Source organism: Amblyomma mixtum, chromosome 1 (assembly GCF_055824585.1).
Source record: "Amblyomma mixtum isolate Tamu chromosome 1, ASM5582458v1, whole genome shotgun sequence".
NCBI lineage: Eukaryota > Metazoa > Arthropoda > Arachnida > Ixodida > Ixodidae > Amblyomma > Amblyomma mixtum.
Window position 1 is genome coordinate 205,600,630 of NC_143012.1, and position 22,126 is coordinate 205,622,755.

The 22,126-nt window shown below is 50.3% G+C and overlaps 1 protein-coding gene across 1 annotated transcript in view; it reads left to right on the forward strand.

Annotated features, from left to right (window-relative positions):
• Positions 1-8,294: 8,294 nt before the first annotated feature.
• LOC149370625 (creatine transporter-like) overlaps positions 8,295-22,126 on the forward strand; it is a 38,057-nt gene continuing 24,225 nt past the window's right edge. Inside the window, exons 1-7 of the mRNA XM_089583853.1 lie at positions 8,295-8,418; positions 10,288-10,419; positions 12,443-12,612; positions 14,779-14,969; positions 18,346-18,478; positions 20,267-20,401; positions 21,304-21,407. Of these exons, the coding sequence (XP_089439979.1) occupies positions 8,295-8,418; positions 10,288-10,419; positions 12,443-12,612; positions 14,779-14,969; positions 18,346-18,478; positions 20,267-20,401; positions 21,304-21,407 (989 nt within the window). The remainder of the gene's footprint in view (positions 8,419-10,287; positions 10,420-12,442; positions 12,613-14,778; positions 14,970-18,345; positions 18,479-20,266; positions 20,402-21,303; positions 21,408-22,126) is intronic.

Consider the following 22,126-nt stretch of genomic DNA (forward strand, 5'->3'; position numbering starts at 1 on the left):
GACGAGGGAAAATGGAAAAAAACATTAAAAATTTCACAATGCAATTTCAAGGTTTTACGATTGCTTGCTTTTAGTTCAGGTTTTTGTTTTTGCTTTGAAAACAATTACAGCGTGCATCTTTGAACGATTGGAGGGCAGTCGTCATCGCCGGTGCAGGTAATGCCTTTTAAAAACGTTCGTGCTACGAGTACGTGGGTTGAATGCCAGGTCACATATAAGATCCATGCTTGACTTAAAAACACACTAATACTTGAACTCACGGCTGAAGTAGAACAAAACGGCTGCAAACTCTATAGCACTACACACACGGCATAAATAACATAGGCTGCTGTGCACGAAAGCGGTTTTAGCCACATACAAGCCTAGCCTCTTGATTTCCAACATAGCAGCGTACAGAACATCCGCAGGAATTTGGTACAGGACAGGGGTCTTCAGCGAAGCACGTGACCCCATCTACCTGGTGGCAAGGCCTTTACCCCAGTCGCTAACTTGTTTGGCTTGCCGACTGCTGCAGATACCACCATCATCCGCCAGATGCGAACAAGCTGGTCACGTTTCGGGAATGTCCATACAAGGATTCGCAACAGGCTTTCAGGGTAACGCGTTCGAAAGCTTGTGTATGTGCAGGCGAACCTAGCTGTGGACACAGCTTCAATCCATGCTGCTGCGCGTAGTGCCGCATCCAGCGACAGTGATTCTGAGTCCCATATGGAGTGACTTATAGATCAGTTTTCATGTTCCCTTTCTCGGTGCAATAGAACAAGAAGTTCGTTCCACAAATATGATATTTATACCTCCATATTCGCATGAAGTGCAAATCATTTATTATCTTCTCGGTGCAATAGAACCAGAAGTTCGTTTCACAATATGACATCTATAACTGCATATTCGACTGAAATTCGGAGCATTATTATTGATTGCAAAAAAATCTGTTTTGTCATGTTTTGCAAAATTTCCAATTTTTCATGAAAAAAACCCTGAAAAGAACGGTTTTTTTCACGCCATTCAAATTTTCCTGAAATTTTACATCTCTACATCCTACTATCAAAATAGTCATCGCCTTTACCCTCGCCCATGTAAAGGCCTCAAGAAGGCGGATGAGCGGCTCCTTCTCCGCCTCCTCACCAATACATTGCTATGCCCGGTAGCACTAAAACATTTTGATCGCTCCTTTAGCGGCAGCTGCCCGCACTGTACTGCGGTGTCTTCGGACACCTGTCACATGGTGTGGGCCTGCCCCTCCAGCCCGTCCATTACCCCCATCCCCAACCCAACCCGGGAGGACTGGGAGGCAACCATGCTCGGCTTCCGCGACTCACGGGCCCAACAAGCCTTAGCCGGGCGAGCCCGGGCGGCGGCCACCGCCGCTTGGGTCCCAAACTAGGGACCTCCACCTAGTGCTTGTAAGGATCGGTCCCTTACGGGCTGATCCAAACATATCTCCTGTCCCTTCCTAATTAACGACTTCATTACCCACCACCACCGCCGCGCTTGGTAAATTGGTTTTTTGGGGAAAGCAAATGGCACAGTATCTCTCTAACATAACTCGGTGGACACCTGAATCGCCCCATATGGGAAGGGAGGAAGGTGGGAGTGAAAGAAGAAAGAGGTGCTGTAGTGGGAGTCTTCGGAATAATTTCCACCACCTGGGGATCTTTAACATTCACTCACATTGCACAGCCCACGGGAGCCTTTTTCGTTCCGCCTACATAAAAACGCTGCCTCCGCGGTCGGGTTCGAACCCGGGCACTCCAGCTCGGTAGACGATCGCCTCAAGCACTGAGCCACCGCGGCACTCGCTTGCTGAAAAAAATCAAATCCTGAACCATCTGAAACTCCTACTGAATGGAGACACCATCTACAGCCGTTGTTTCAGCTATGCAGCACACGAACTGAACTTTTTTGCGCTGTTTTTACAGTCATTACTGTTTTTGACGTCACCACTGAGTCCAGCGAAGCACTGGTTCCGGCCACGCAGCCCAATTTTGGCTAACTGGTTTTACCGTGTTGAAATGGCATAACTCGGCATTTTTAGAAACGATCTATTAAAGAGTTGTCGGGCTAAGAAATATTAGCTGACCATGAACACAAAAATGAAGCCGATGGAAGCCATTTAAGGGAAGTTCAGCACTAATTTGAGTTGGCTTATATTCATCGATTAGTTTAGTTTATGGTGTTTAACACCCCAAAGCGACTCAGGTTATAAGGGACGGCCCAGTGAAAGGATGCGGAAATTTCGACCACCTGAAGTTCCTTAACGTGCACTGACATCGCACATACACGGACCTCTGGAATTTCGCCTCCATCGAGATTCAACCACCGCGGCTGGGATCGAACCCGCGTCTTTTGGGTCGGCAGCCGAGCGCCATAACCACTGAGCCACAGCGGCGACTATATTCATTGATTGTCGCAATCTAATAATGAAGCGAGCTTTTGTAAATTAAAAAATGGTAAACGATGAAAAAGTGTCTGAATTTGGATTTGGTTAAACCGATTATACTGCCAAAGCAAGGAGCAGTATTGATTGGCGAAGAAGATGCACAGCGTGATATTTGGATGAAGATTTATTTATATATTTATTTGCTGTTTTTGTTACGTTCTATATAAGTTATTCTAACCTTCACCGCTTTGTTTCCTCCATTTTCATTCCTATCTCCTCAAAATCTCTCAAAATTCATTGTACGCTTTCCCAGACTCCCCACCTTTACTTACAAACCGCTCCAGATAAGACTGGATAAATTTTTCTCGTGTTTGGATCTGCATCAAAATCAGTCAAATCCCCCTCCGTGGGCAAGTGCCTTTGCTCCAGAGGCAGCAACAACACCAGGCGTGTTGAGTGCTCGCGCGGAGCTGCCTGAAAACCTGATTTGTTCGGACCGCCGCAGCTTCGAATCCCCGCCGTGGATATTGATTTGATTCCTTCTTAAGCCTAATATGTCGCTGCTGTTGCTAGACAACGGCACAAGATCGAAAGATAACAATATTCTTGATCGGTGTTGGTGCGCGTATGATTGCTTTCGCACCAAAACTGATAATGCCACCACGTGCCGTTTAAACACGGAAACTTCCATCGCACTCATATGTGACTCTTCCAGGTTGCCACCAGCCATAGTCAGTTTCACACCAGCAATCATGGAGTCCATTATTATCTTGGAAGCAAATACTTGCCCTCGGTACACCCAGTTCTTTACGACAATGCTCGGCCGCATGGGAGCGCGCACTGATGCTTTCAGACAAGGAAACTGGTCGCAGCTTATTCCCAAAGATCAGAATACCAGACTACCAGTAAATTTCCACAGGTTCTTTACCTTCCTTGCACCGGAGGTGCCCCCGCCAGAGACGGGTTGGTTTCAACTCGAAGACTGAAGCTCTTCGCACTAGGGGTGCCCGTCAGAGACGGTCTTGTGTTCAGTTGAGACGCAGGGGAAAGGCGAACACTTCAAATTTTATGTACAGTATTTACAATAGATACAGGTTAAGGCACTAGACACATTAAACGGCAAAAAGGACAAACCAAACAACAAAAAGGTGGATCTGGCTAATACTAGGGGAGGCCCCTACTCGGCGTTGCCGAAGATGCGTTGCATCTCACCTTAGCGCAGAACCTCGCTTCCAGCTCCGGGGCCCGGTTTTAAAGCCCTAAAGGCCCGGCCCACATTCGGTAACTTCCAATCATGTTGCGCTCTTAACATGGTTGGTTCATCCAGGGCATGGCCAGCCCTCCAGCTTCCGTAAGGTAGAGCGCTCTCTCCACCACAAAATAAAACAAAAACACAAATATACATTCGTGCCAGAACGTGCTCTAATCGGTTCCGCGGGGCGGGTGGACACCCGTACTTCCCGGCGCGTTCGCGAGCGGCCGCGTTCCAAGAAAGGAGACGCTCCGTTTTGAGTGCCCCCAGCCGCGTTCCAATGACCCCCGCGAACGCTACCGATACCTTACACGCCCTTCCCAAGATTCTACAAAGGGCTCAAATGCCACTTTTAGAATTACAAACAAAAGGGATCGGTGTCTGACACGAAACTACCCTTCGGGTGACATAACATAAACAAAACGTACACATTCAAATGCGCGTTTCACACCTGTAAAACCAGCGCATTCACCGAAGTCCAAGCTGTCGCGCTGCGACCAGTTGCACGAACAAAACCAAAAACAACAAAATGCACACGGGCACCAACACAACATCACGCAAAATGCACACTTAAATACACACAGTGGCATGCCTGCCGTTCGCCGTAACACAGCGTCCAAGTTGGTGCGTTGCACCCAGTTCGCCTGCATGCACGCCGTCGTCCTGCTCGCGAATGAGCACACAGACACAGACACTCGCGACTGGAGCGTTCACAGCACTCGCCCAATGCTCACGTGAGCCTCCTTAGTCGCACCGAGCGTCCCTGTGTACATTCGAGCCACCACGTGTTGTCAGTAACACAATTAACGCCTAAACGGTAACTCACTCATTAGGCTGGTGCCACAACGGGGCGAGAGCTCGAAAGCCGGTGCCCTCCTGGATCAAAAACGTCGCGGTACTCGATGGGTCCAAATCCCTGACCACGCGACGTCCTTGAGGGCACGCTCTCTCCGGCGCTCTGCCCGGTCGGCCCAGCAAGCCCGCCTCCGTTCCCTGGCTCGCATGGAACGCTCTTTCCATCAATGACGCTACGGGGCCCTTCATGCCCTATGACCGACACAGTGTGCGGTTCCAGCAACGCTAGACTTTCTCCTGTCACTAGGTCCGCGATCTGACATCTGTCGTCGCTGGCCGTTCCCTGCTGAGCTAAATGCTCTTTTCCGCAGCTTGCTTGAGACTGCGTTTTTGGAATTGTGAGACTCACTTCCAACAACCCTGAGCACGCGTCCGCGTCCCTGGTGTCATTTGGGATTGAGCTAACCTGGGCGGCCGTGTCGTCGGCGTGCGCGTTCACCGCCTCTGATACCGCGACGCTGCGTTCCGTCAGGCTGTTTTCTTGAACTGCGACTCCAGCTTCGCAGAAATCTGGCTCACCCTTTACCTCTGCCCGGCTGTCCTCTTGACCTGCGCCCGGCAGGCATATGCCGTTGCCTTCCCGCACTGGCGACCTCTCTGCTCGTGACTCGGAGCAGTTCTCCCTGGCTAGTTGGCTAGCTCTCCTAGACTCCTTGATCTTAGAAATCTCGAGCTCTACCTGCTGGCGTCTCGCTTCTAATCCCCCCAAGACATACTTAACATCCTGAGGTTCTTCCTCGCGAAGAAGCGCCTTTCCGCCATTTACTTTCGCAAGTTGAGCCTGAAGGTCCGCCAAGCGCGCCTTCGCTAACTCAACTTGGTACCTCACATCGAGCGAGGGCCGGCTTGGATAGCTTTCCATACCGCCTTCCGTACCCCTCAGCTGTCCTACCGGCTCGAACACAGGGACGTGAACAATGCGACCAAGGAAACTCACGGTTTCGATGCGTCGATCCGCATTGCCAGCTCCTTGGCGTCGGAGTCCACCGCCACTTTCCCCGGACGCTGCGATGAGCTGTCGCACGCCGCTGCTCCGCCGCCGGTGATCGTCGAGTTCCCGACGCGCTGCTTCCTTGACCGGACGCAGTCCCGCGTCGCTGGACTACTGCCGTGGTCCTTGCGTCCTTGCCGCCGTGTCTCCGCAGGTCCGTTCACGAACGCTGACCTGTCGCCTTGTCGTCACCTTTCTCCCTGCCTTGTCTTCTTCCTGCGCCGTCTTCCGATGGCCGCAGGATCCTGTCGACTGCGCCAGTAAATTTCAGGTTCTTTTTCTTCTTGCACCACAGGTGCACCGCCAGAGACGGTTGGTAACTCGAACTGAAGCTCTTCGCACCAGGGGTGCCACGTCAGAGACGCTCGTGTGATCAGTTGACGCGCAGGGATAAAAAAAAAGGCAATGACTGAGGTTTATGTACAGATATTTACAGCGTACAGAAGTTTAGACACTCGAGACAAATTAACGGCAAAAGGACAAAACAAAAGGTGGATCTGGCTAATCACTAGGGGAGGCCCCTAACTCGGCGTTGCCGAAGATGCGTTGCATCTGACCTTAGCGCAGAACCTCGCTTCCAGCTCCGGGGCCCGGTTTTAAAGCCCTAAAGGCCCGGCCCACATTCGGTAACTTCCAATCATGTTGCGCTCTTAACATGGTTGGTTCATCCAGGGCATGGCCAGCCCTCCAGCTTCCGTAAGGTAGAGCGCTCTCTCCACCACAAAATAAAACAAAAACACAAATATACATTCGTGCCAGAACGTGCTCTAATCGGTTCCGCGGGGCGGGTGGACACCCGTACTTCCCGGCGCGTTCGCGAGCGGCCGCGTTCCAAGAAAGGAGACGCTCCGTTTTGAGTGCCCCCAGCCGCGTTCCAATGACCCCCGCGAACGCTACCGATACCTTACACTACCACAACAAGAACAGACTAGAGGAACAAGAAGAACAGGAACAGACTACCAGTAACGCTGCTTTATCCCGTGTGGTGAAGACGAGGAGAGAGAAGAACACCCGGCAAGTTTTCTCGGGCTCGAGAAAAGCACACTCTTTATGCCGACGATATCACCCTGTGGACCACCCACGGCAGTGACGGCGACATAGAGAACACCTTACAGGAAGCAGCCACCCTCACCCAAAATTACGCACGGACCATCGGACTGTCTTGCTCCCCAGAGAAGTCCGAACTGCTCCTCATCCGGCCTAACAACCACCGCTGTCCCCGCTCCCCCATTGCCATTGAATTGAATGGTTACCCGGTACCTGAGGTTGGCACCCTCCGTGTATTGGGCTTGCACATCCAGAACGATGGCAAAAACACCACTACCCTCAAGAAACTCAAGCAGGTTGCAGGCGCGATATCGCACCTCATCAGCAGGGTTTCGGGACATCATAGAGGCATGAAGGAGCGCGACCTATGTCGCCTCATTCATGCCTTTGTCCTCAGCCGTGTACTGTACACTACCCCATACTTACAACTATCCAAACATGACATAAACGCTTTGGATGCTTTGATTCGCAAGGCATTCAAGGTAGCACTTCATCTTCCCCTCAACACACCCACAGACAGATTACTAGGCCTGGGCCTCCACAACACGATTGGGGAACTGGTGGAGGCCCACCGACAGGCCCAATACATCAGGCTCACAAAAACTTCCACAGGTCGGTATATCCTGGACTCCCTCGGAATCAAAATACCGGCCAACGACCCAACCCTTCTCGCCATCCCACGATCCCTTCACCGAGAGCTTCTCATCAGGCCGCTCCCGAGGAATATGCACCCGTCCCACCATGAGCAGCGCCGCAGAGCCCGTGCGAAGGCACTCCATCCAGCGTACGGCCCCCAGCCGGACGCCGTATGGGTGGACGCTGCCTGCACGGGTGATGAAGCGACAGCAGCTGCGGTGGACTCCTCTTCATCCACCCTCCTCACACTACCTCTCCCTCCAGATACGTCCCCAGAGGCTGCAGAGGAAGCCGCCATTGCACTTGCTATAACCCGCACGGAAGCCCGGTATATTTTAACTGACTCTAAAACTGCGATTCTAAATTTTACTCGAGGCCGAGTTCATGTCCCTGCTTTTGGCATACTAGACTCGCCCGATGCACCCCCGCCCCGCCAAGTGGAGCTGATATGGGTGCCTGCGCACTCCGGGAATCCCGGAAACGAGGCCGCCAACCTTTTAGCCCGAGGTTCTTTAAACCGGGCTCAGGTGGCCTCGGATCGGGGATTCACGAAGGATCGCATGCACTCATTCAGTGAGCTGACCCAGGCATACAGAGCCTCTCGCCAGCTCTACCCCCCGCCCCACCCCTCCCTAGATAACAGACACGCAACACTCTGGCGCAGATTACAAACACATACTCTCCCCTCGCCCCTTACCCTAACCTACTATCATCCCTCCTTCCCCACTCCTGCTTGCGCCCTATGCCCAGAACCCTTCGCTTCTTCCCTCCACATCCTTTCCCTCTGCCCGGCGGACCCTCCCCCGCGGGACCTAGAGAACCTCAAGACCTGGGAGGACTGGGAGACCCTGCTGCACTCGGAGGGCCCGGCCGTGCAGACCATCGCCACCGGCCGTGCTGCCAGTGTTATGGACCTCAGGAACATAAACACTTGAGTGCAGTGGGGTCGTGCGGGGACCCTGTGGCGTGCCCCGAATTCCTTTGTAAATAAAGTTTTCTCTCTCTCTCTCTTCTCGGGCTCGAGGCATCGCGCGTTGCGGTGTAGAAGAAGAAGAACCATCCCCCCACATGGGTATGTGCCATTATAAAGAGGTGAAGAAGAAGATGAAGAAGAAGCGTACGCGGCAGCCATCATGACGACGTCGAGCCGGCAGCAGTGGAAAAGCCCGACCGAGTTCCTGTTCGCCTCCGTCGGCATGATCGTGGGCCTCTCGAACCTCCTCAGGTTCCCCTTCGTCGTGTACAACAACGGAGGCCGTGAGTACAGTGCGGCAGTAAGCATGCATGCTGTAAATTGCGGTCAGCCCTCGAGAGCCGCAACTTTCCTATTCACGACATTAGAGAATAGAAATGTTAACAGAAAATCATCCCCGATATCCGAAGACTGCACATCGAGACTACAGAATAGACACTGTAGCAGCCTGCAGGTTAGACAGAAACGCGCCGAAAAAGCAGGCACTGGGGACCACCAAAGTACAGAACGTGCCCTGTGCGTTTCTTTCATGGTGAGCTGCATACTCTCGTCCAAGGTAGTATTCTGAAGGCATGGAAGAGGAATGGAAATGCAGGTGAACATTTGCAATGCTTGAGAGCTCAGATCGATAGTCAGCAGAAAAGTGTTCGATCAATTCTTTCATGCGTTGGCATGGATCGCAAAGCCGCAACTCGAAAATTTATTTTTTTTTTTCTGACGGGGGCTCGAAAATGATGTTTCGCGGCTTTTGTTTGGTTTATTTGGCTTTAACTTCCCACAGCGACTCAGGCTATGAGGGACACCGTAGTGAAGGTCTCCGGAAATTTCGACCACCTGGGGTGCGCGTTAAAGAACCCCAGAGGGTCGAAATTTCCGGAGTCCTTCCCTACGGCGTCCTTCATAGCCTCAGTCGATTTGCGACGTTAAGCCCAAATAAACCAAACCAAAGCCGCGAACTGGTAAGTCTGGGACACCGCAATTAAAAGGATGCAGTACACATCTCACCGTCACCACCACCAAAAAAGCATCATTTTTGAGCAGCACGGCGAGTCAAACGCAATTCCTGGCGTGCTTCTTCCAGATGCCAATGATTTGAATGCCACGGTTTTGTGCCCCACGGAATTCGCCCGCCTTTCCAAAGAAGTAGTCTCAGAAGTGCAAAATATGGTTAATGGGTATAAAAGTAACATATCTCCACTCCAGGTTCATTTTAAAGCTCAGAGTTTTGAAAACCTGTGAATCAGACGGGGGATGTATAACAAGATCCGATTGCAAGCAGAGTACGATCTTCTATTCGGCCCAATATTTAGTCTCCAGCGGCGACAACCGGTTTTCCTGAAAGTAAGAGGAGAAGGTGTATTAGAACGAGATAAAATTGCAGCTCAAACTGGCAAATCAGGAGTTGGAAGCTGCAAGCCTCTCGCACGTAACAAAGGGTTGTCACTGAAGTGCGATCCTCTCTTCCCATTGAGTTTAGTACCAAAAGTGGCAAAGCGACACACACCATTGTAACGCGTGAATGGCATGGACAGTCGTCCATTTAGTGTTGACGCCGGGTGCAGCTTTCACTGTGTGCCAAGTAACTATGCGCAAGCAGTACATGCTTGAATGCGCCTCACCTATCGGGACAGGGTACCAGTATTGGGAGGCTCCCATTAAGGTGTTCGAAGTCCCGACCTCTTTGCACTCAAAGGCAGCGATCGGCGCTTTTATTCGTTACAAATTATAATTGAACTGTAATTATATTTGAGAGCTCATGTAAAGGTACTGCGTCCAATATTTCAGTTTTCCTTTAAGGGTAAATTAATGCAATATCTATTCAGTTTAATTTTCGGAGACAAGCAGTAAATGAAATCCCATTACACTCTGCCCGCCAGTAAGAGTACCGTCCGGCACCAATCACTAACACATAATACAACAGAACCACTTTGGCCACTTTCCCGTGGCTACTCTGTATACCTATAACTTGCGGGAGGTTGAAAAGATAGGCGTCAGGTGATATAAAATTAGTACCTCGCACTGAGAAACAAACGCATAACCCTTGCGTATTGCTCTTTCTTCAGAACGTACATCAGCTCTGGATGCAACTTTCGTGCAAAGTGCGAGTATACTTTGCATCGTGAAAAAAGGCAATACTTTTGTGGCGTTCCCAGTGGTCTTCATGATGGTGTACGTGTTCCTAATGGTGGTCGTCGCGGTGCCCATGACTTACCTGGAAATCTTCTTGGGCCAGTTCAGCAGCTGCAGTGGACCAGGAGCCTTCAGAGGATTCCCCATGGCCAAAGGTCGGCGCATATGCGTAAATAATTTGTAGAGGGTCGGCGTACTTGTAATTCTATTGAACGCAACGTTATTTTCTTGTGGTCGTGATAACGAAGACATTAATGCTCCTCAAAACGTATCTGGTGGGCAATTTGCTACCTTAATTGAACCTTGATGCATAGGCAGCTACCGCAAAGCTACCTGTCTCTGTCACGTATGTGCTGTAATTTTGCTGTCTTAATTGTGGCTCCAGCGGTGCAAACGCTTTTCAGGTGTTTAGAAAGTTCTCAGAAATATTCTGGCAAAAACTGTCCGCAGCAAAACTTGAGCCTCAGGAAGCGCCAAATATTAAAATGTTGGATTTGGGGCATTGTGACGAAGACCAACGCCAACATCCTTACTTTCTAGCTTCAATTTCCGCACCGGACCGGTGCTTCCCTTCACCAGTGGGCGTCACTTTCCATTCCTGTTTCGGATATCTTTTGCGTAACTTGGTTTTGGTTGTACTCGGTGGAAGACAGCATTTGTTTCTTCTTTGTTCGTTTTCCTGGTAGCTGGGATTTTCAGCGGAGGCAGTGATGTAGTCAAGAGACGCGACGAATCTCGGCACATCACCAGAAAGTCCTAACGTCGGTACCACATCTCGCGTAATTTAAGAAAAGGGGACAGACACAAACTTTGGAACGCAAACAATATGATTTGTTTCCTTGGCTTAAGGAGATGTCTTCCAGCAAGTTTCAGCTGCAGGAGTTGAGTGGACGATAATTTTAAGAGCCGCTCGGCATTTACGTCTGCATCGAGTGACTTAAAGGTGTACTTGCCCCAATTATTGTGACGTCACCGAACTCAGCGGTTGTCTGTATAAATAACCAGTGCTTCGCAACTGGTTATTCTTGGCGACGTCGTCAAGAATTTTGTAGACCCAGGTTGGCCGGTCGATCATGACGTCGAAGTGCACTTCAGTGCTGGTGCCGACCGGCACTGAAACTTCCGCGACAAAATCGTTTTTATTAATTTTGAGCGGTACGCACTAACAGTTTCAGCAAAATTTGATGATTCTTATGACCATAGGCCTCTTTCAAGGCAAATAAACCGACACCTGAAAACTTCGTGTCTCCATTTATTTAAGCCGACGTACGTGGCTCATCGTTACATCAGCAATACATAATGGAAGAAACGGTGCGCGAGAAATAATAATCAGATAGGTTAACGAAGTTCGAGCGCCTTGTAATACAACGACAAGACGTGCGGAATTTTAGGGATTAATTGAAAACTTACACTCGGGATGCCGTTTAGAAGCGTGAGCTTTGAAACCATCTTCAAAAATCGGCCACTCCTTGCTCACAACAACCACAGGGAACGGTGCCACCATCTTTAAACAAAGGCATTTATAGCGAGCACCTTTTAAGTTCTTCTTCATTTTCAAAGGCTCATATTGGTTTATGAATGGCGTTCTCTACATAGCTCCTAACTAAACCACGATGTTCAACAGATTGGCATTACTCAGCACCTAAACGTGTGGTCGTCAGTAGGTGAAAGCATTTCCATAATGGATGCGCATCAAGTTTTACAACCATACAAGCACACCAGAGATATGCATTCAGGTGCTTTTCACCTTAAAAACCAAGCAATTACCATAATGGTTGTTTGTTTGAAGATAGGAAGACTACAGCCTGCTAGAACTGCGACGCACAATGACGAGGTTGTTATCCCTGCATTATTTCGGTTCCAGCATTCGCCTAGGAATCATGAAGAGGCGCGTGGGTTCGAAGGAAAATGCCAGTTTGTGATATCTACATGAAAACCAAGTGTTAAAAGAGAGCTTGATCTAGGCTAGTGCAGCACAAAACAGCTTTTCAGCACTTTCTCAGAGTAACAGAGCGGATTCCAGTGCGCCGTAAAACCTCCATAAGGAGGCATAGAACGGCGTAGAGATATGTGTTTGGAATGTGCTGCTTAAGTGCATCCGTGGCAGGATTTTGGGGTGAAACCATCCGTTCCGTACAGTGCACAACGTGGCAGATGATGATCCTGACCTCCTTTCAGGTATCGCCTGGAGCATGCTCTACATCAACCTGTCGTCATGCGTGAGCTACATGAATACAGTCGTCCACGCTTTTCTTTATCTCTTCTACTCCTTCTCACCAACACTGCCGTGGATAAGCTGTAACAACTCCTGGAGTGACGCCAACTGCTTCATAAGGGATTACAGGATCGTAAGTGAAACCATTGCCTGAGCTCTTCAGAAATGACACGCTTGTCGTAGTGCACTGTACTATACTGTTTTTTACGTGGCAATATCTTCGTGCATGGGTCATTCTTGCAAATGTGCTTCTCTAATCATTCAGCCTAAACACAGCTGTGCTGTATTTTTAAGCATGATATGCTTTTAGCTCCCGTTGTCGGCAGTGTGGTGACGTCACACCGAGACCGAGAGCCAACATCCGGGCACTGAATTCCACTCATCCGGGCTGTTTTCTCCTCCCCATCCGATCAGGAACCCGATTTTAATCCGGTCTATGCATTCAAAGATATTCCAACATATCAAAATTGTCATCGCCTTTACCCTAGCCCATGTAAAGGCCTGAAGAAGGCGGATGAGCGGCTCCTTCTCCGCCTTCTCACCAATACATTGCTGTGCCCGGCAGCACTAAAACATTTTGACCCCTCCTTTAGCGGCAGCTGCCCACACTGTAGTGCAGTGTCTTCTGACACCTATCACATGGTGTGGGCCTGCCCCTCCAACCCCGCTATTCCCCCCATCCCCAACCCAACCCGGGAGGACTGGGAGGCGACCCTGCTCGGCTGCCACGACTTACAGGCCCAACAAGCCTTAGTCGGGCGCGCCCGGGCGGCGGCAACCGCCACTGGGGTCCCATACTAGGGAGCTCCACCTAGTGTTTGTAAGGATCGGTCCCTTACGGGCTGATCCAAACATACCACCTGCTCATTCGTAATAAATGTTTTCACCACCACCCACTGAATTCCATTCATCCGGGCACTGAAACGGGAGCACCCGGGCACCAAACGAGATTTAACGAGACTCTAAGCCCTCCTACAGGACCGGCATACAAGCGCCGGTAGCTTCGCTCCGAACTGGTGGTGGCGTTCCTCCCTTCCTTACGGTGCGGTTCGGGTGTCCACCGAGATGACAAAGAATTTCTGTTCCATTTCCTTTCCTCAAAAAGCCTTGCGTTCAAAGGGCAAGCCATCGCGCCAAACGGGTGGTGGCGTTCCTCCCTTCCTGTACGGTACGGTTCCGGTGTCCGCCGAGATGACAGAATTACTGCGTAATTTCCTTTCCTCAAAAAGCGTCGCGTTCAAAGGACAAGGCATCGCGCCGAACGAGTGGTGGCATTCCGTGGACTGCATGGCAGCGCTACAACACGCTTTCGCGTTCCACTCCTAAAGGCGAAGCTTAAGCGTCATTAATTAGCAGTTAATTTTATTTAGTAATTAATCAGTAATCAGTCACTAATTAGTAATTTGTCATTACTTCGTCATCAATTATGTGCGACGTAATCCAGTGGTGACGTCACCAGTGTCCCATAGGCAAAGTGGTGCGGAAAACGCTTTCGCCTCTACGCACTTAGCAGTTTCGAACGCGCTGCATATACATTCTTGTGAGGCCTGCGTCTCGTCGTGTCCGCGTAGGCTTCGTGTTATGCCCGTTTTCATGCTTACTCTACTCTTGGTTACGGGAGAGGCAGATATTTTTTTCAACGCTTGCATGGATGCTTCTATAACATGTTAAGTTAGCGTGGAAAAGAACTCCGCAAAATCGTGTAGCCCTCAGACCATCACAAAGAAGTTATCGTTCGAAATACTTATCGAGCTTTTCTCCTCATGCTGCTAGACACTGAAGGATGCTATCGGTTCACCAAAATAAGTTTAATGGTTCCTAACGTATGCATTAGAGTGGTGCAAAGAAACTGTGGTAATGAAAGCAATACTGCGGAATTTAAGTTTTGATGCCGGCGGCAGGGTGCCGGCTGTCACGCCATTAGCCTGTATGAAATGCACCAAAAAGATATCCCTGTTCGCATCGACCTACAAACCGGCGACCGCAATAGCATGCTGTGCAATCTGCTCAACACCATCCATCTTGCGAACGCATGCCACGCCACTGAGAGTGACGTTTAGCCAAAGTTTGTTTTGAACAGTTCTGCTATTCGGGCCAATTCCGTTTGTTCTAGATGCTAAATGAAAGATCCCTTGAACCGTTTGCTGTTTCTGTACACGGGTAGCACATATTGTAAGGACAAAATGTCGAGAACAGAAGCTGCAGCTGTCCGTAATAAGCTTGTCCTACCATGTTCCGCGTCAATGCAAAAGGAGTTTCTCGCGCCACTTTAGCTTTGCCTGCTTCATCCCGTCTGCAGGTGCCGTGCTTCCGCATCAACGCCACCCTCGCGCGTAAGTACTCCTCGAGCAACTACACCGAGAAGGACGCCCTCGCCGTGCCGGGCATCGGACCAGGCAACACTTCCGTGATGGTGCCCGCGAGCGAGTACGACGCCATGCGCAGCACCTGCCTCAACGCCACGCAGACCTCCACTGAGCAGTTCCTGCTGTGAGGAACCGCTTACGCACTCTGTCTTCGTACTGTTACATTGGTGTAGCTTTAGCCTCAGGGTGCTCGTCAATATTGCACTGTATACGCGCATCTTCTCTGAAAAGAAGTAGTCCGATTATTTCTGAAGCGCGAAAAAAAAGAACCCGATGTTCCTATTTATAAGGGATTTTCCTCTCGGATAGAGCCCCAAGTAGTCTGGCCAAATTTGTGTAATTTTTTTGCGCCAATCATCCATTTTTCAGTACAAAATTGGATATTGTGTTTACCTGAATAAATTTCTATGCGCACCGGTTTTCCAGAGGATAATTTTTCGAAGGAGATTCTTGCAAATAACAAATAGCTACGAGACCGTTTTAAAAGATGAATTAATTATTGGGCTTTTGGTGGTGGAGAGTTATAAAAACGGTGCTCTAAGTTTTCATCAAATACAGGCGCGCCAATTACATTCCTTGTTTAGCACCAAGATGGGTCTCTCACTCACAGACACAACATTGACAGCGTAAATGCCTTTTCATCCCGCTATCGGCAAACGCGTCGGCCCGCTGTCGTGGCTTGCGAACCTTGTGGGGGAAGAATTTTGGTAACGCGCTGCCGCTGGCAGATCTTGTCATCGTCGTCATTCGAGAACCTTCGAATCCACGCACTGCGTGCTTCCCTTTACGGCTCGCCGTTTGGTTAGGTACGAGCCAAACTGCAGGTATCGTTCGGACGGAAATTTTGTAATAATTCGGGGCAACGCTCGTCGTCGGTTTCGAACAACGTTCGCCTTGGTCGACTGCGAGTGGTAGCTTAAAGCGGGGTGTCGTGTCTTTCAGCCAATAATGCAAGTACAGCAACCCAATCAGTCGTGAAGTTCTTTACAACTAAGTGTGCCCTAATCATCCGACGGCTTCGTCGTCCTCAATGTAGACACTCGCGTAGATGCACGCGCTTCTAGGCAGACGTGTGCGATACGCATAACTCCTCTGTCTTAATTCAGCATTGCAGATATGTAGTACACGAGGGGCGCTGTATCGTTCCTGATAGCGGCGCTCTCTGACAAGGAAGCGCCGATCCAAACTGATGGAGCACCCTGTTCTCTCTTTTGACACAGTTGACGGCGGAACGTCAACGCCGCTGGCACAGCAACTCTTGTCAGGCAAGAATCCGTCTGTCGGACAGTGAGCAATTTCTCAGGGGTAGTAGTAAACATTTTCATCTCGACGGCGACGCCAGACGCACGCGCCTCGGGTCGTCTGAACCCGAACCTTGAGATACACTGGTCCACATACTTTCGATCGCAGGCGCGGCGGTCGAATTTCGATACAGGCGAAATTCCAGAAGCCCGTGTACTGCACGATATCGGTGCACGTTAAAGAACCCCAGGTGGTCCATGTGGTCGACATTTCCGAAGCCCTTCACTATAGCGGCCCCATAACCTGAGTTGCTTTGGGACGTTAAACCCCCCTAAGCCATACACCATTCTTCCCGTATTGTTCCCTTAACCCACTTTGCAGACCCATGCCAGTTACATACGAGGGCCTCGACTGGCACGTTGAAATTTTTCTCTGGGGTGCCTCATTGAGAGGAAAGCACGGACTGTTACTTTCTCCCCGACCGAAAGCTTGATGGCATTGAGACTTGTGCGAAGTCGTCTGCCGAAGAACTGGTTGGCTCTAATTTCCTTTGTAGTGCATGGGCGGTAAATAAGTAAAAACACTCGTGCAGTCATTTCTAGAGCGTCTCGCTCTCGCCTCTTTCAAAATGGTGACTTCACTGAATGAATAAGCCTCTCACCGAGGCAGTTGGTAGTCGGATGGTGGGGCGCGGCTGAGGTGGGTCGATCTCCCAGGTTCCTGATGAAGGTATTGAATTGAGAGGAGACAAACTGTGGTCCTTTTTATCGTCCTGACCATGACCACTTCGACCTGCGGCCAGTACGAGTGTGCGTTCATTCATCCGTTAACATATGAAAGCAGTTCGTAGTCACACCGGTGGAGCGTGCGCCGCAGCATCACGGTAGTGGCAAAAATTGCACGATATTGATGTCGAAATGACAAATGTAGCATAGCAAATATGTTCTATCCAACAACGCACCTCGAAGCCCCAAGCCTACTGATGGGCCTCAACACTATCTGCCGTTGACTTGTGGTGCATAAACATCCAGGCATCGTTAGAGTTAGATGACTTGACAAGTACACTGCTTTGGCCACCGTGTCATCTCGACAGTTATTGCAGTTCACAAGCGTCTACCAGAGAGAGAAAAACAACTGGAGGGTACACTTAAGCCCCACCATGAAGGTATGAGCGATAGCGTTAATTGGTTTATTCACATACGCCCGTAAATGGTCACTCGCTACTTTACAATGTATAGATCGCAGGGGCTCATCATATCCCCTTCTATCCCCGTGGTTCAGCGGTTAAGCGATGCGCCACTGCCCTACGTTGCCAGGTGCGGCCACCAGTGAGGCTTGTCAAACCCAGGTCGCTCTTCCCGTGCTACCTCTCGCCACCAGTCAAACTGCCACCTGCTACGGTGGGCACTTTGCTCACATTCCGATGGGGAGGTCGGGATGACGCCACAAAAGTGGCCCACCTGCCATCTAGTTTGCTTCTCTGGTCATTTTTCTTGACTTTTTTTGCTCATGGCCAATGAGGCCGACGACGACGTCGGCTTTTCCATGCCACGGGACTATTTGCGCTGTCGCGTTAAAATGTTTGGCAATTCCTCCGAAGCTTTCCAGGTATGACAACTCAGACATACAATAGCCCTTCGCTTTTATCGAGTACACATGAAAGTGGTGAACGATAGGAGCTTCGACTTATTATCGCACCGAACTAGAAAGAAGAGATCAATAAATTTACGCTACCAAGCGAAAGCAGAGCTGTGTGGACCTCTTTTAGCATCAGGCGCGCCAACTAGACCGAACATGACCATGTCCCTGATTTCTCCATTACACATGCTGGCAAGTTTTCAATACCAACTTGCGCCCTAAAAGTAGTAGTTAAAAGGCATATTTGAGAAAAATAGCTAAATGACTAAGTATGCAAGCGCCGTAAATGTACAGGACAATCATGGACACACATCATAATAGAATGAAATGATACCAATATAAAAATAATGTACGCACAGGTAATATACATTCGTGCAACTGCGTGTAGGGGACTTTTATTTCTTGTAATCTTAAACTGAGACTTGAGGCCGCGCTACATGTGGCCAATAACAATATGCGGTCGGGAGAGAGCGAGCGACCTCGACCTGGGCGACTTGAGCATGAAATATTCCGCCCACTCTTTCCTCAATTCATCTCGCTCATTCTTTTGCGCTATCATTGATGAGCTCCATCTATTAACGTTAACCGCGTACCTAATAAACCTGTCACACTATTCGCAGGAAAGAAATCCTACACCTAACCTCAGGCATTGAGGAAATCGGCACCCTTCATCGGGACGTTCTCCTCGTGAGCGGCATCCTCTGGTTGGCGGGCTTTTTTACGATCTTCAAGGGCATCCGAAGCTGTGCGAAGGTACGGCTGCTCGATAAGGCCTACAATATTCCTTTTAATAAGCCTTGCCGGCAATCTACAAACCAACCCTCACCTTCGACATACAGTCTATGCCGTTGATATCATGTCTCGCGAGAACCACCACTGGCAGACACATCCTACACGCTCTCGGTATCCGAATACAAGCCACGGACCCCACACAGCTCCCGGTCTCCCGCAATTTTAACCGCGAAGTACTTGTCAAACCTCTCCCTATAAACACTTACCACGAACCCCGACGCAGAGCTCGCGCTCGGGCGCTCCACAAACACTATGGCATGGAACCGTAAGCCGTTTGGGTAGATGCCGCATGCACAGGCGAGGACGCGGTTGTAGCCATCACAAACCCTTCCCTCCAACCGATTGCCAACCTTCACATATCCCCCGCTGCCACTTCGGAGGAGGCCGAAGAGGCCGCCATTGCCCCGGCCATCACAAGCACGGAGGCACGATATATACTATCTGATTCTAGAACTGCCATACTAAATTTTGCTCGTGCGAGAGTTCACGTCCATGCATTTCGCATACTGAACTCCCTCGCCGCATACCCGCTCCGCCACGTGGAGCTGATATGGGTGCCTGCCCACTCCGGGAATCCCGTAAATGAGGCCGCCAACGCTTTAGCCCAAGGTTCTCTTAACCGGGCACCGGCGACCTCCGATCGGGTTTTCGCGGGAGCGCATGCACTTATTCAGTGAAATGACGCAGGCCTGCAAAGCCGAGCGTCGACTCTACCCCCCACCCCATCCCTCCCTCGACAATTACCAACAGACACTTTGGAGGCGACTCCAAACACGCACTTTGCCCTCCCCATATATACGCTCGCGCTATCACCAAGTCCACACAAGCCCCTCCTGTACCCTCTGCCACCAACCCAAAGCCACTCTCGCCCATATCCTTTTCCTCTGCCCGGCGGATCCTCCCCCGCGGGGCCTGGAGCACCTTACCACTTGGGAGGCATGGGAGACCCTACTGCGCTCCGAGGACCCGGCCAAACAAGCCATCGCCGTAGGCCGGGCTGCCTGCGTCATGAGCCTCCGGGACATGAACGTTTGAGTGCAGTGGGGCCGTGCGGGGGCCCAAGGACTTACGTGTCCCAAACTCCCCAGTTTCAAATAAAGTTCTCACCACCACCACCACCGAAGAAGGGTGTTTGTCACAGGCGGGCGTACGGGATGACGACGACGACACAGAAGGCGAAGCGGACACCATGGGCAACTAGTCTCATACAGCAAGCGCTTTAATCATATACCTAGAAGGCAACAACACGAGCTTGCACAAAGATTCGGAGTCAACGCGTTTCAGGAACCATATCTGTCAAATTTTGGCAAGCGTTCACTTTCAAACTATTCTTTAGGCAGTTTTCAAGACTGATTTTGATCATTTTTATGATGCACTTACATCTGTGACCAGAGGGTGCTTGGCACAATGTATTTTCCTCTGTTCAAGGCAGGGCCAAAGACGTTCTAAGCATTTGCCAAGGAATAGGCCACGGGAAAGCTTGTACACATTGTATAACCGGTTGGTACCCGGAGGTACGGTGGATCGAACACCGCATCTCCCGCATGCGAGGAGGATGCTCAAACCATTAGACCTCCGCTGTGGTCGAGTTTTTAAGGCAGGTTTTGAAGCTGATTCAGGTGGACTTCACTGCACCTCTGCAAATCTGTCAGAACCCAGCAGAGTTTTGTCTTGCCGTAGACGTAACTGAACGGAAGGCAACGGTGATTGTGATGACAGCTGACCTTTGATTTCTGGCCACCATTCCAGGTGGCACTGTGCACTTCGTATACCACGTACGCGCTGCTGCTCGTGCTTCTCCTGTCCAGTGTGGTGCAGCGCGGCTCTATTCGGGGCCTCGCCGCATACTTCTCTCCCGACTGGGAAAAGCTCCTGGACCTCATGGTACATCCTGCATGTCGTGTTTTCTATCGTTGCTGAGTTGCTGGCAAGCCCGATGAACGGGAAACCTAAGCGGTTTCATGTATTAGGAAAGGAATCACTAAGAGCAAGCGTGTTATCAGAGCTTAGCTTACTCTTGGATCCAATAATTCAGTGTAGAAATGCAATACGCAATTCAGAGATGAAAAAGCACTGCGGGAACTCTGCACAATATTAATGCTCATCCTTTGGCGCGGTAAGGAAAAAGATCAGCGGCTCATTACGCAACTTCAAATTTCAACCTTTTTAGTTGTGGATAACGTGTTTGGCAACACTGGATGCTAATGCCTCCACGTACTGAGCAGAAGCTTTGCCTCGGCCGCAACGCATGACACCGCTGAACTCTCTTCTTAACTCATAAACGAGTAAGGCGGAATCTTTATTAGCAAAGGTCATAAACGACTAAGAGTGTGTCTCTATTAGCAATATAAATGTTGAAAAGAAATTGCAGCGACTAGGAGATGATTTGTGGCGTTTGGATGCAGATTAGCGGAGCAATGGTAAATCACTGAGCATAAACCATACGTTGTGAGGCGATGAAACGCTTCACTGCTAGTGCTGAGCGGTGTTGCTGACACGAGCTTAGTCGCAGGACTGTAATCGACGTACATTGGCTTCGCTGAACCACCACTGCGAATCGAATTTTCTTAGCATAGAAAGCTTCAGGTGTCCATTGGAAAGCTGTCACCTGCCCTCTAAAGGCATTAATGTTACGGTTCCTTACGGGAAAGCTTGAATGTTGGACGAGCAAAATAGGCACAATGACTCCTCACACATCGGTAGTCCTCTCACATTCGCTCGTTCGGGTGGGAATTATGTAGGTGGAGGTGCATGATTAGGACTCATTTCTCTTCGTCCCGTGACAGACGTGGCGAGCGGCGTCGCAGCAGCTTCTCTTCAGCATGGGGCTGGCACTGGGCACGCTGACATGCTACGGCAGCTACAAGCGCTTCCAGTGGCCCCTCTCAATGTAAGCGGGCTGCTCTCTCAGGGAGTCAAGAAGACGTTCCCCTACGCTGGTGCGTCATTTAAAAATTGCTAGGGAGATGTTCTGGTCCTCGCAAATTTGCCGGTACCAGTTTTCGCGAATAGAATAAATTAAAATGGAGAAAAACCGACGTATAGTGCTCTGTTTACACTGCTTGGAAGAACGCGTGCTTTGCCTTGTTTCCTGTCGAGAGGCCGGAGCCCCATTCCACAACCAGAAGCTTGTTACCAGGCGGTTGAAGACACTTCAGCGTCGTCTTTTTCACGTTGCTGGCGAACTGCCCCTCTTTACTCGTCTCGACAACCTCCATCGCATGCTTTGATCCCTTGCTTGCGAAGTGTGCTGACCTCGCGTGCAGAAACAACAATGAAGCCTTCTTTTGAGGCTCGTCATTTTCGGACGCTCGTCGCATGCCACTCGCACTCATATTTCCATGCCAGAGCTCATGTATTGCTCGCCCTAATGGTCGCACGCTAAGCTGTCCGGCGCGCACTCTCCAGCATTAAAGCGTCCAGTGTCCCCTTGCGATGAAGACGCCATCGTGCGATGCGTATACACTTCACACGACGAAGACGCATGGCCTTCACCACCTCAGTGCCCAAGTTAATCAAGGCGCAATCTATATCACAGGTCTCGGGCCCAGAGTGCGACGCTGAGTTATGGTTTTTCGTACAGACCGTAGCTTAGTTTTCTAATTACTA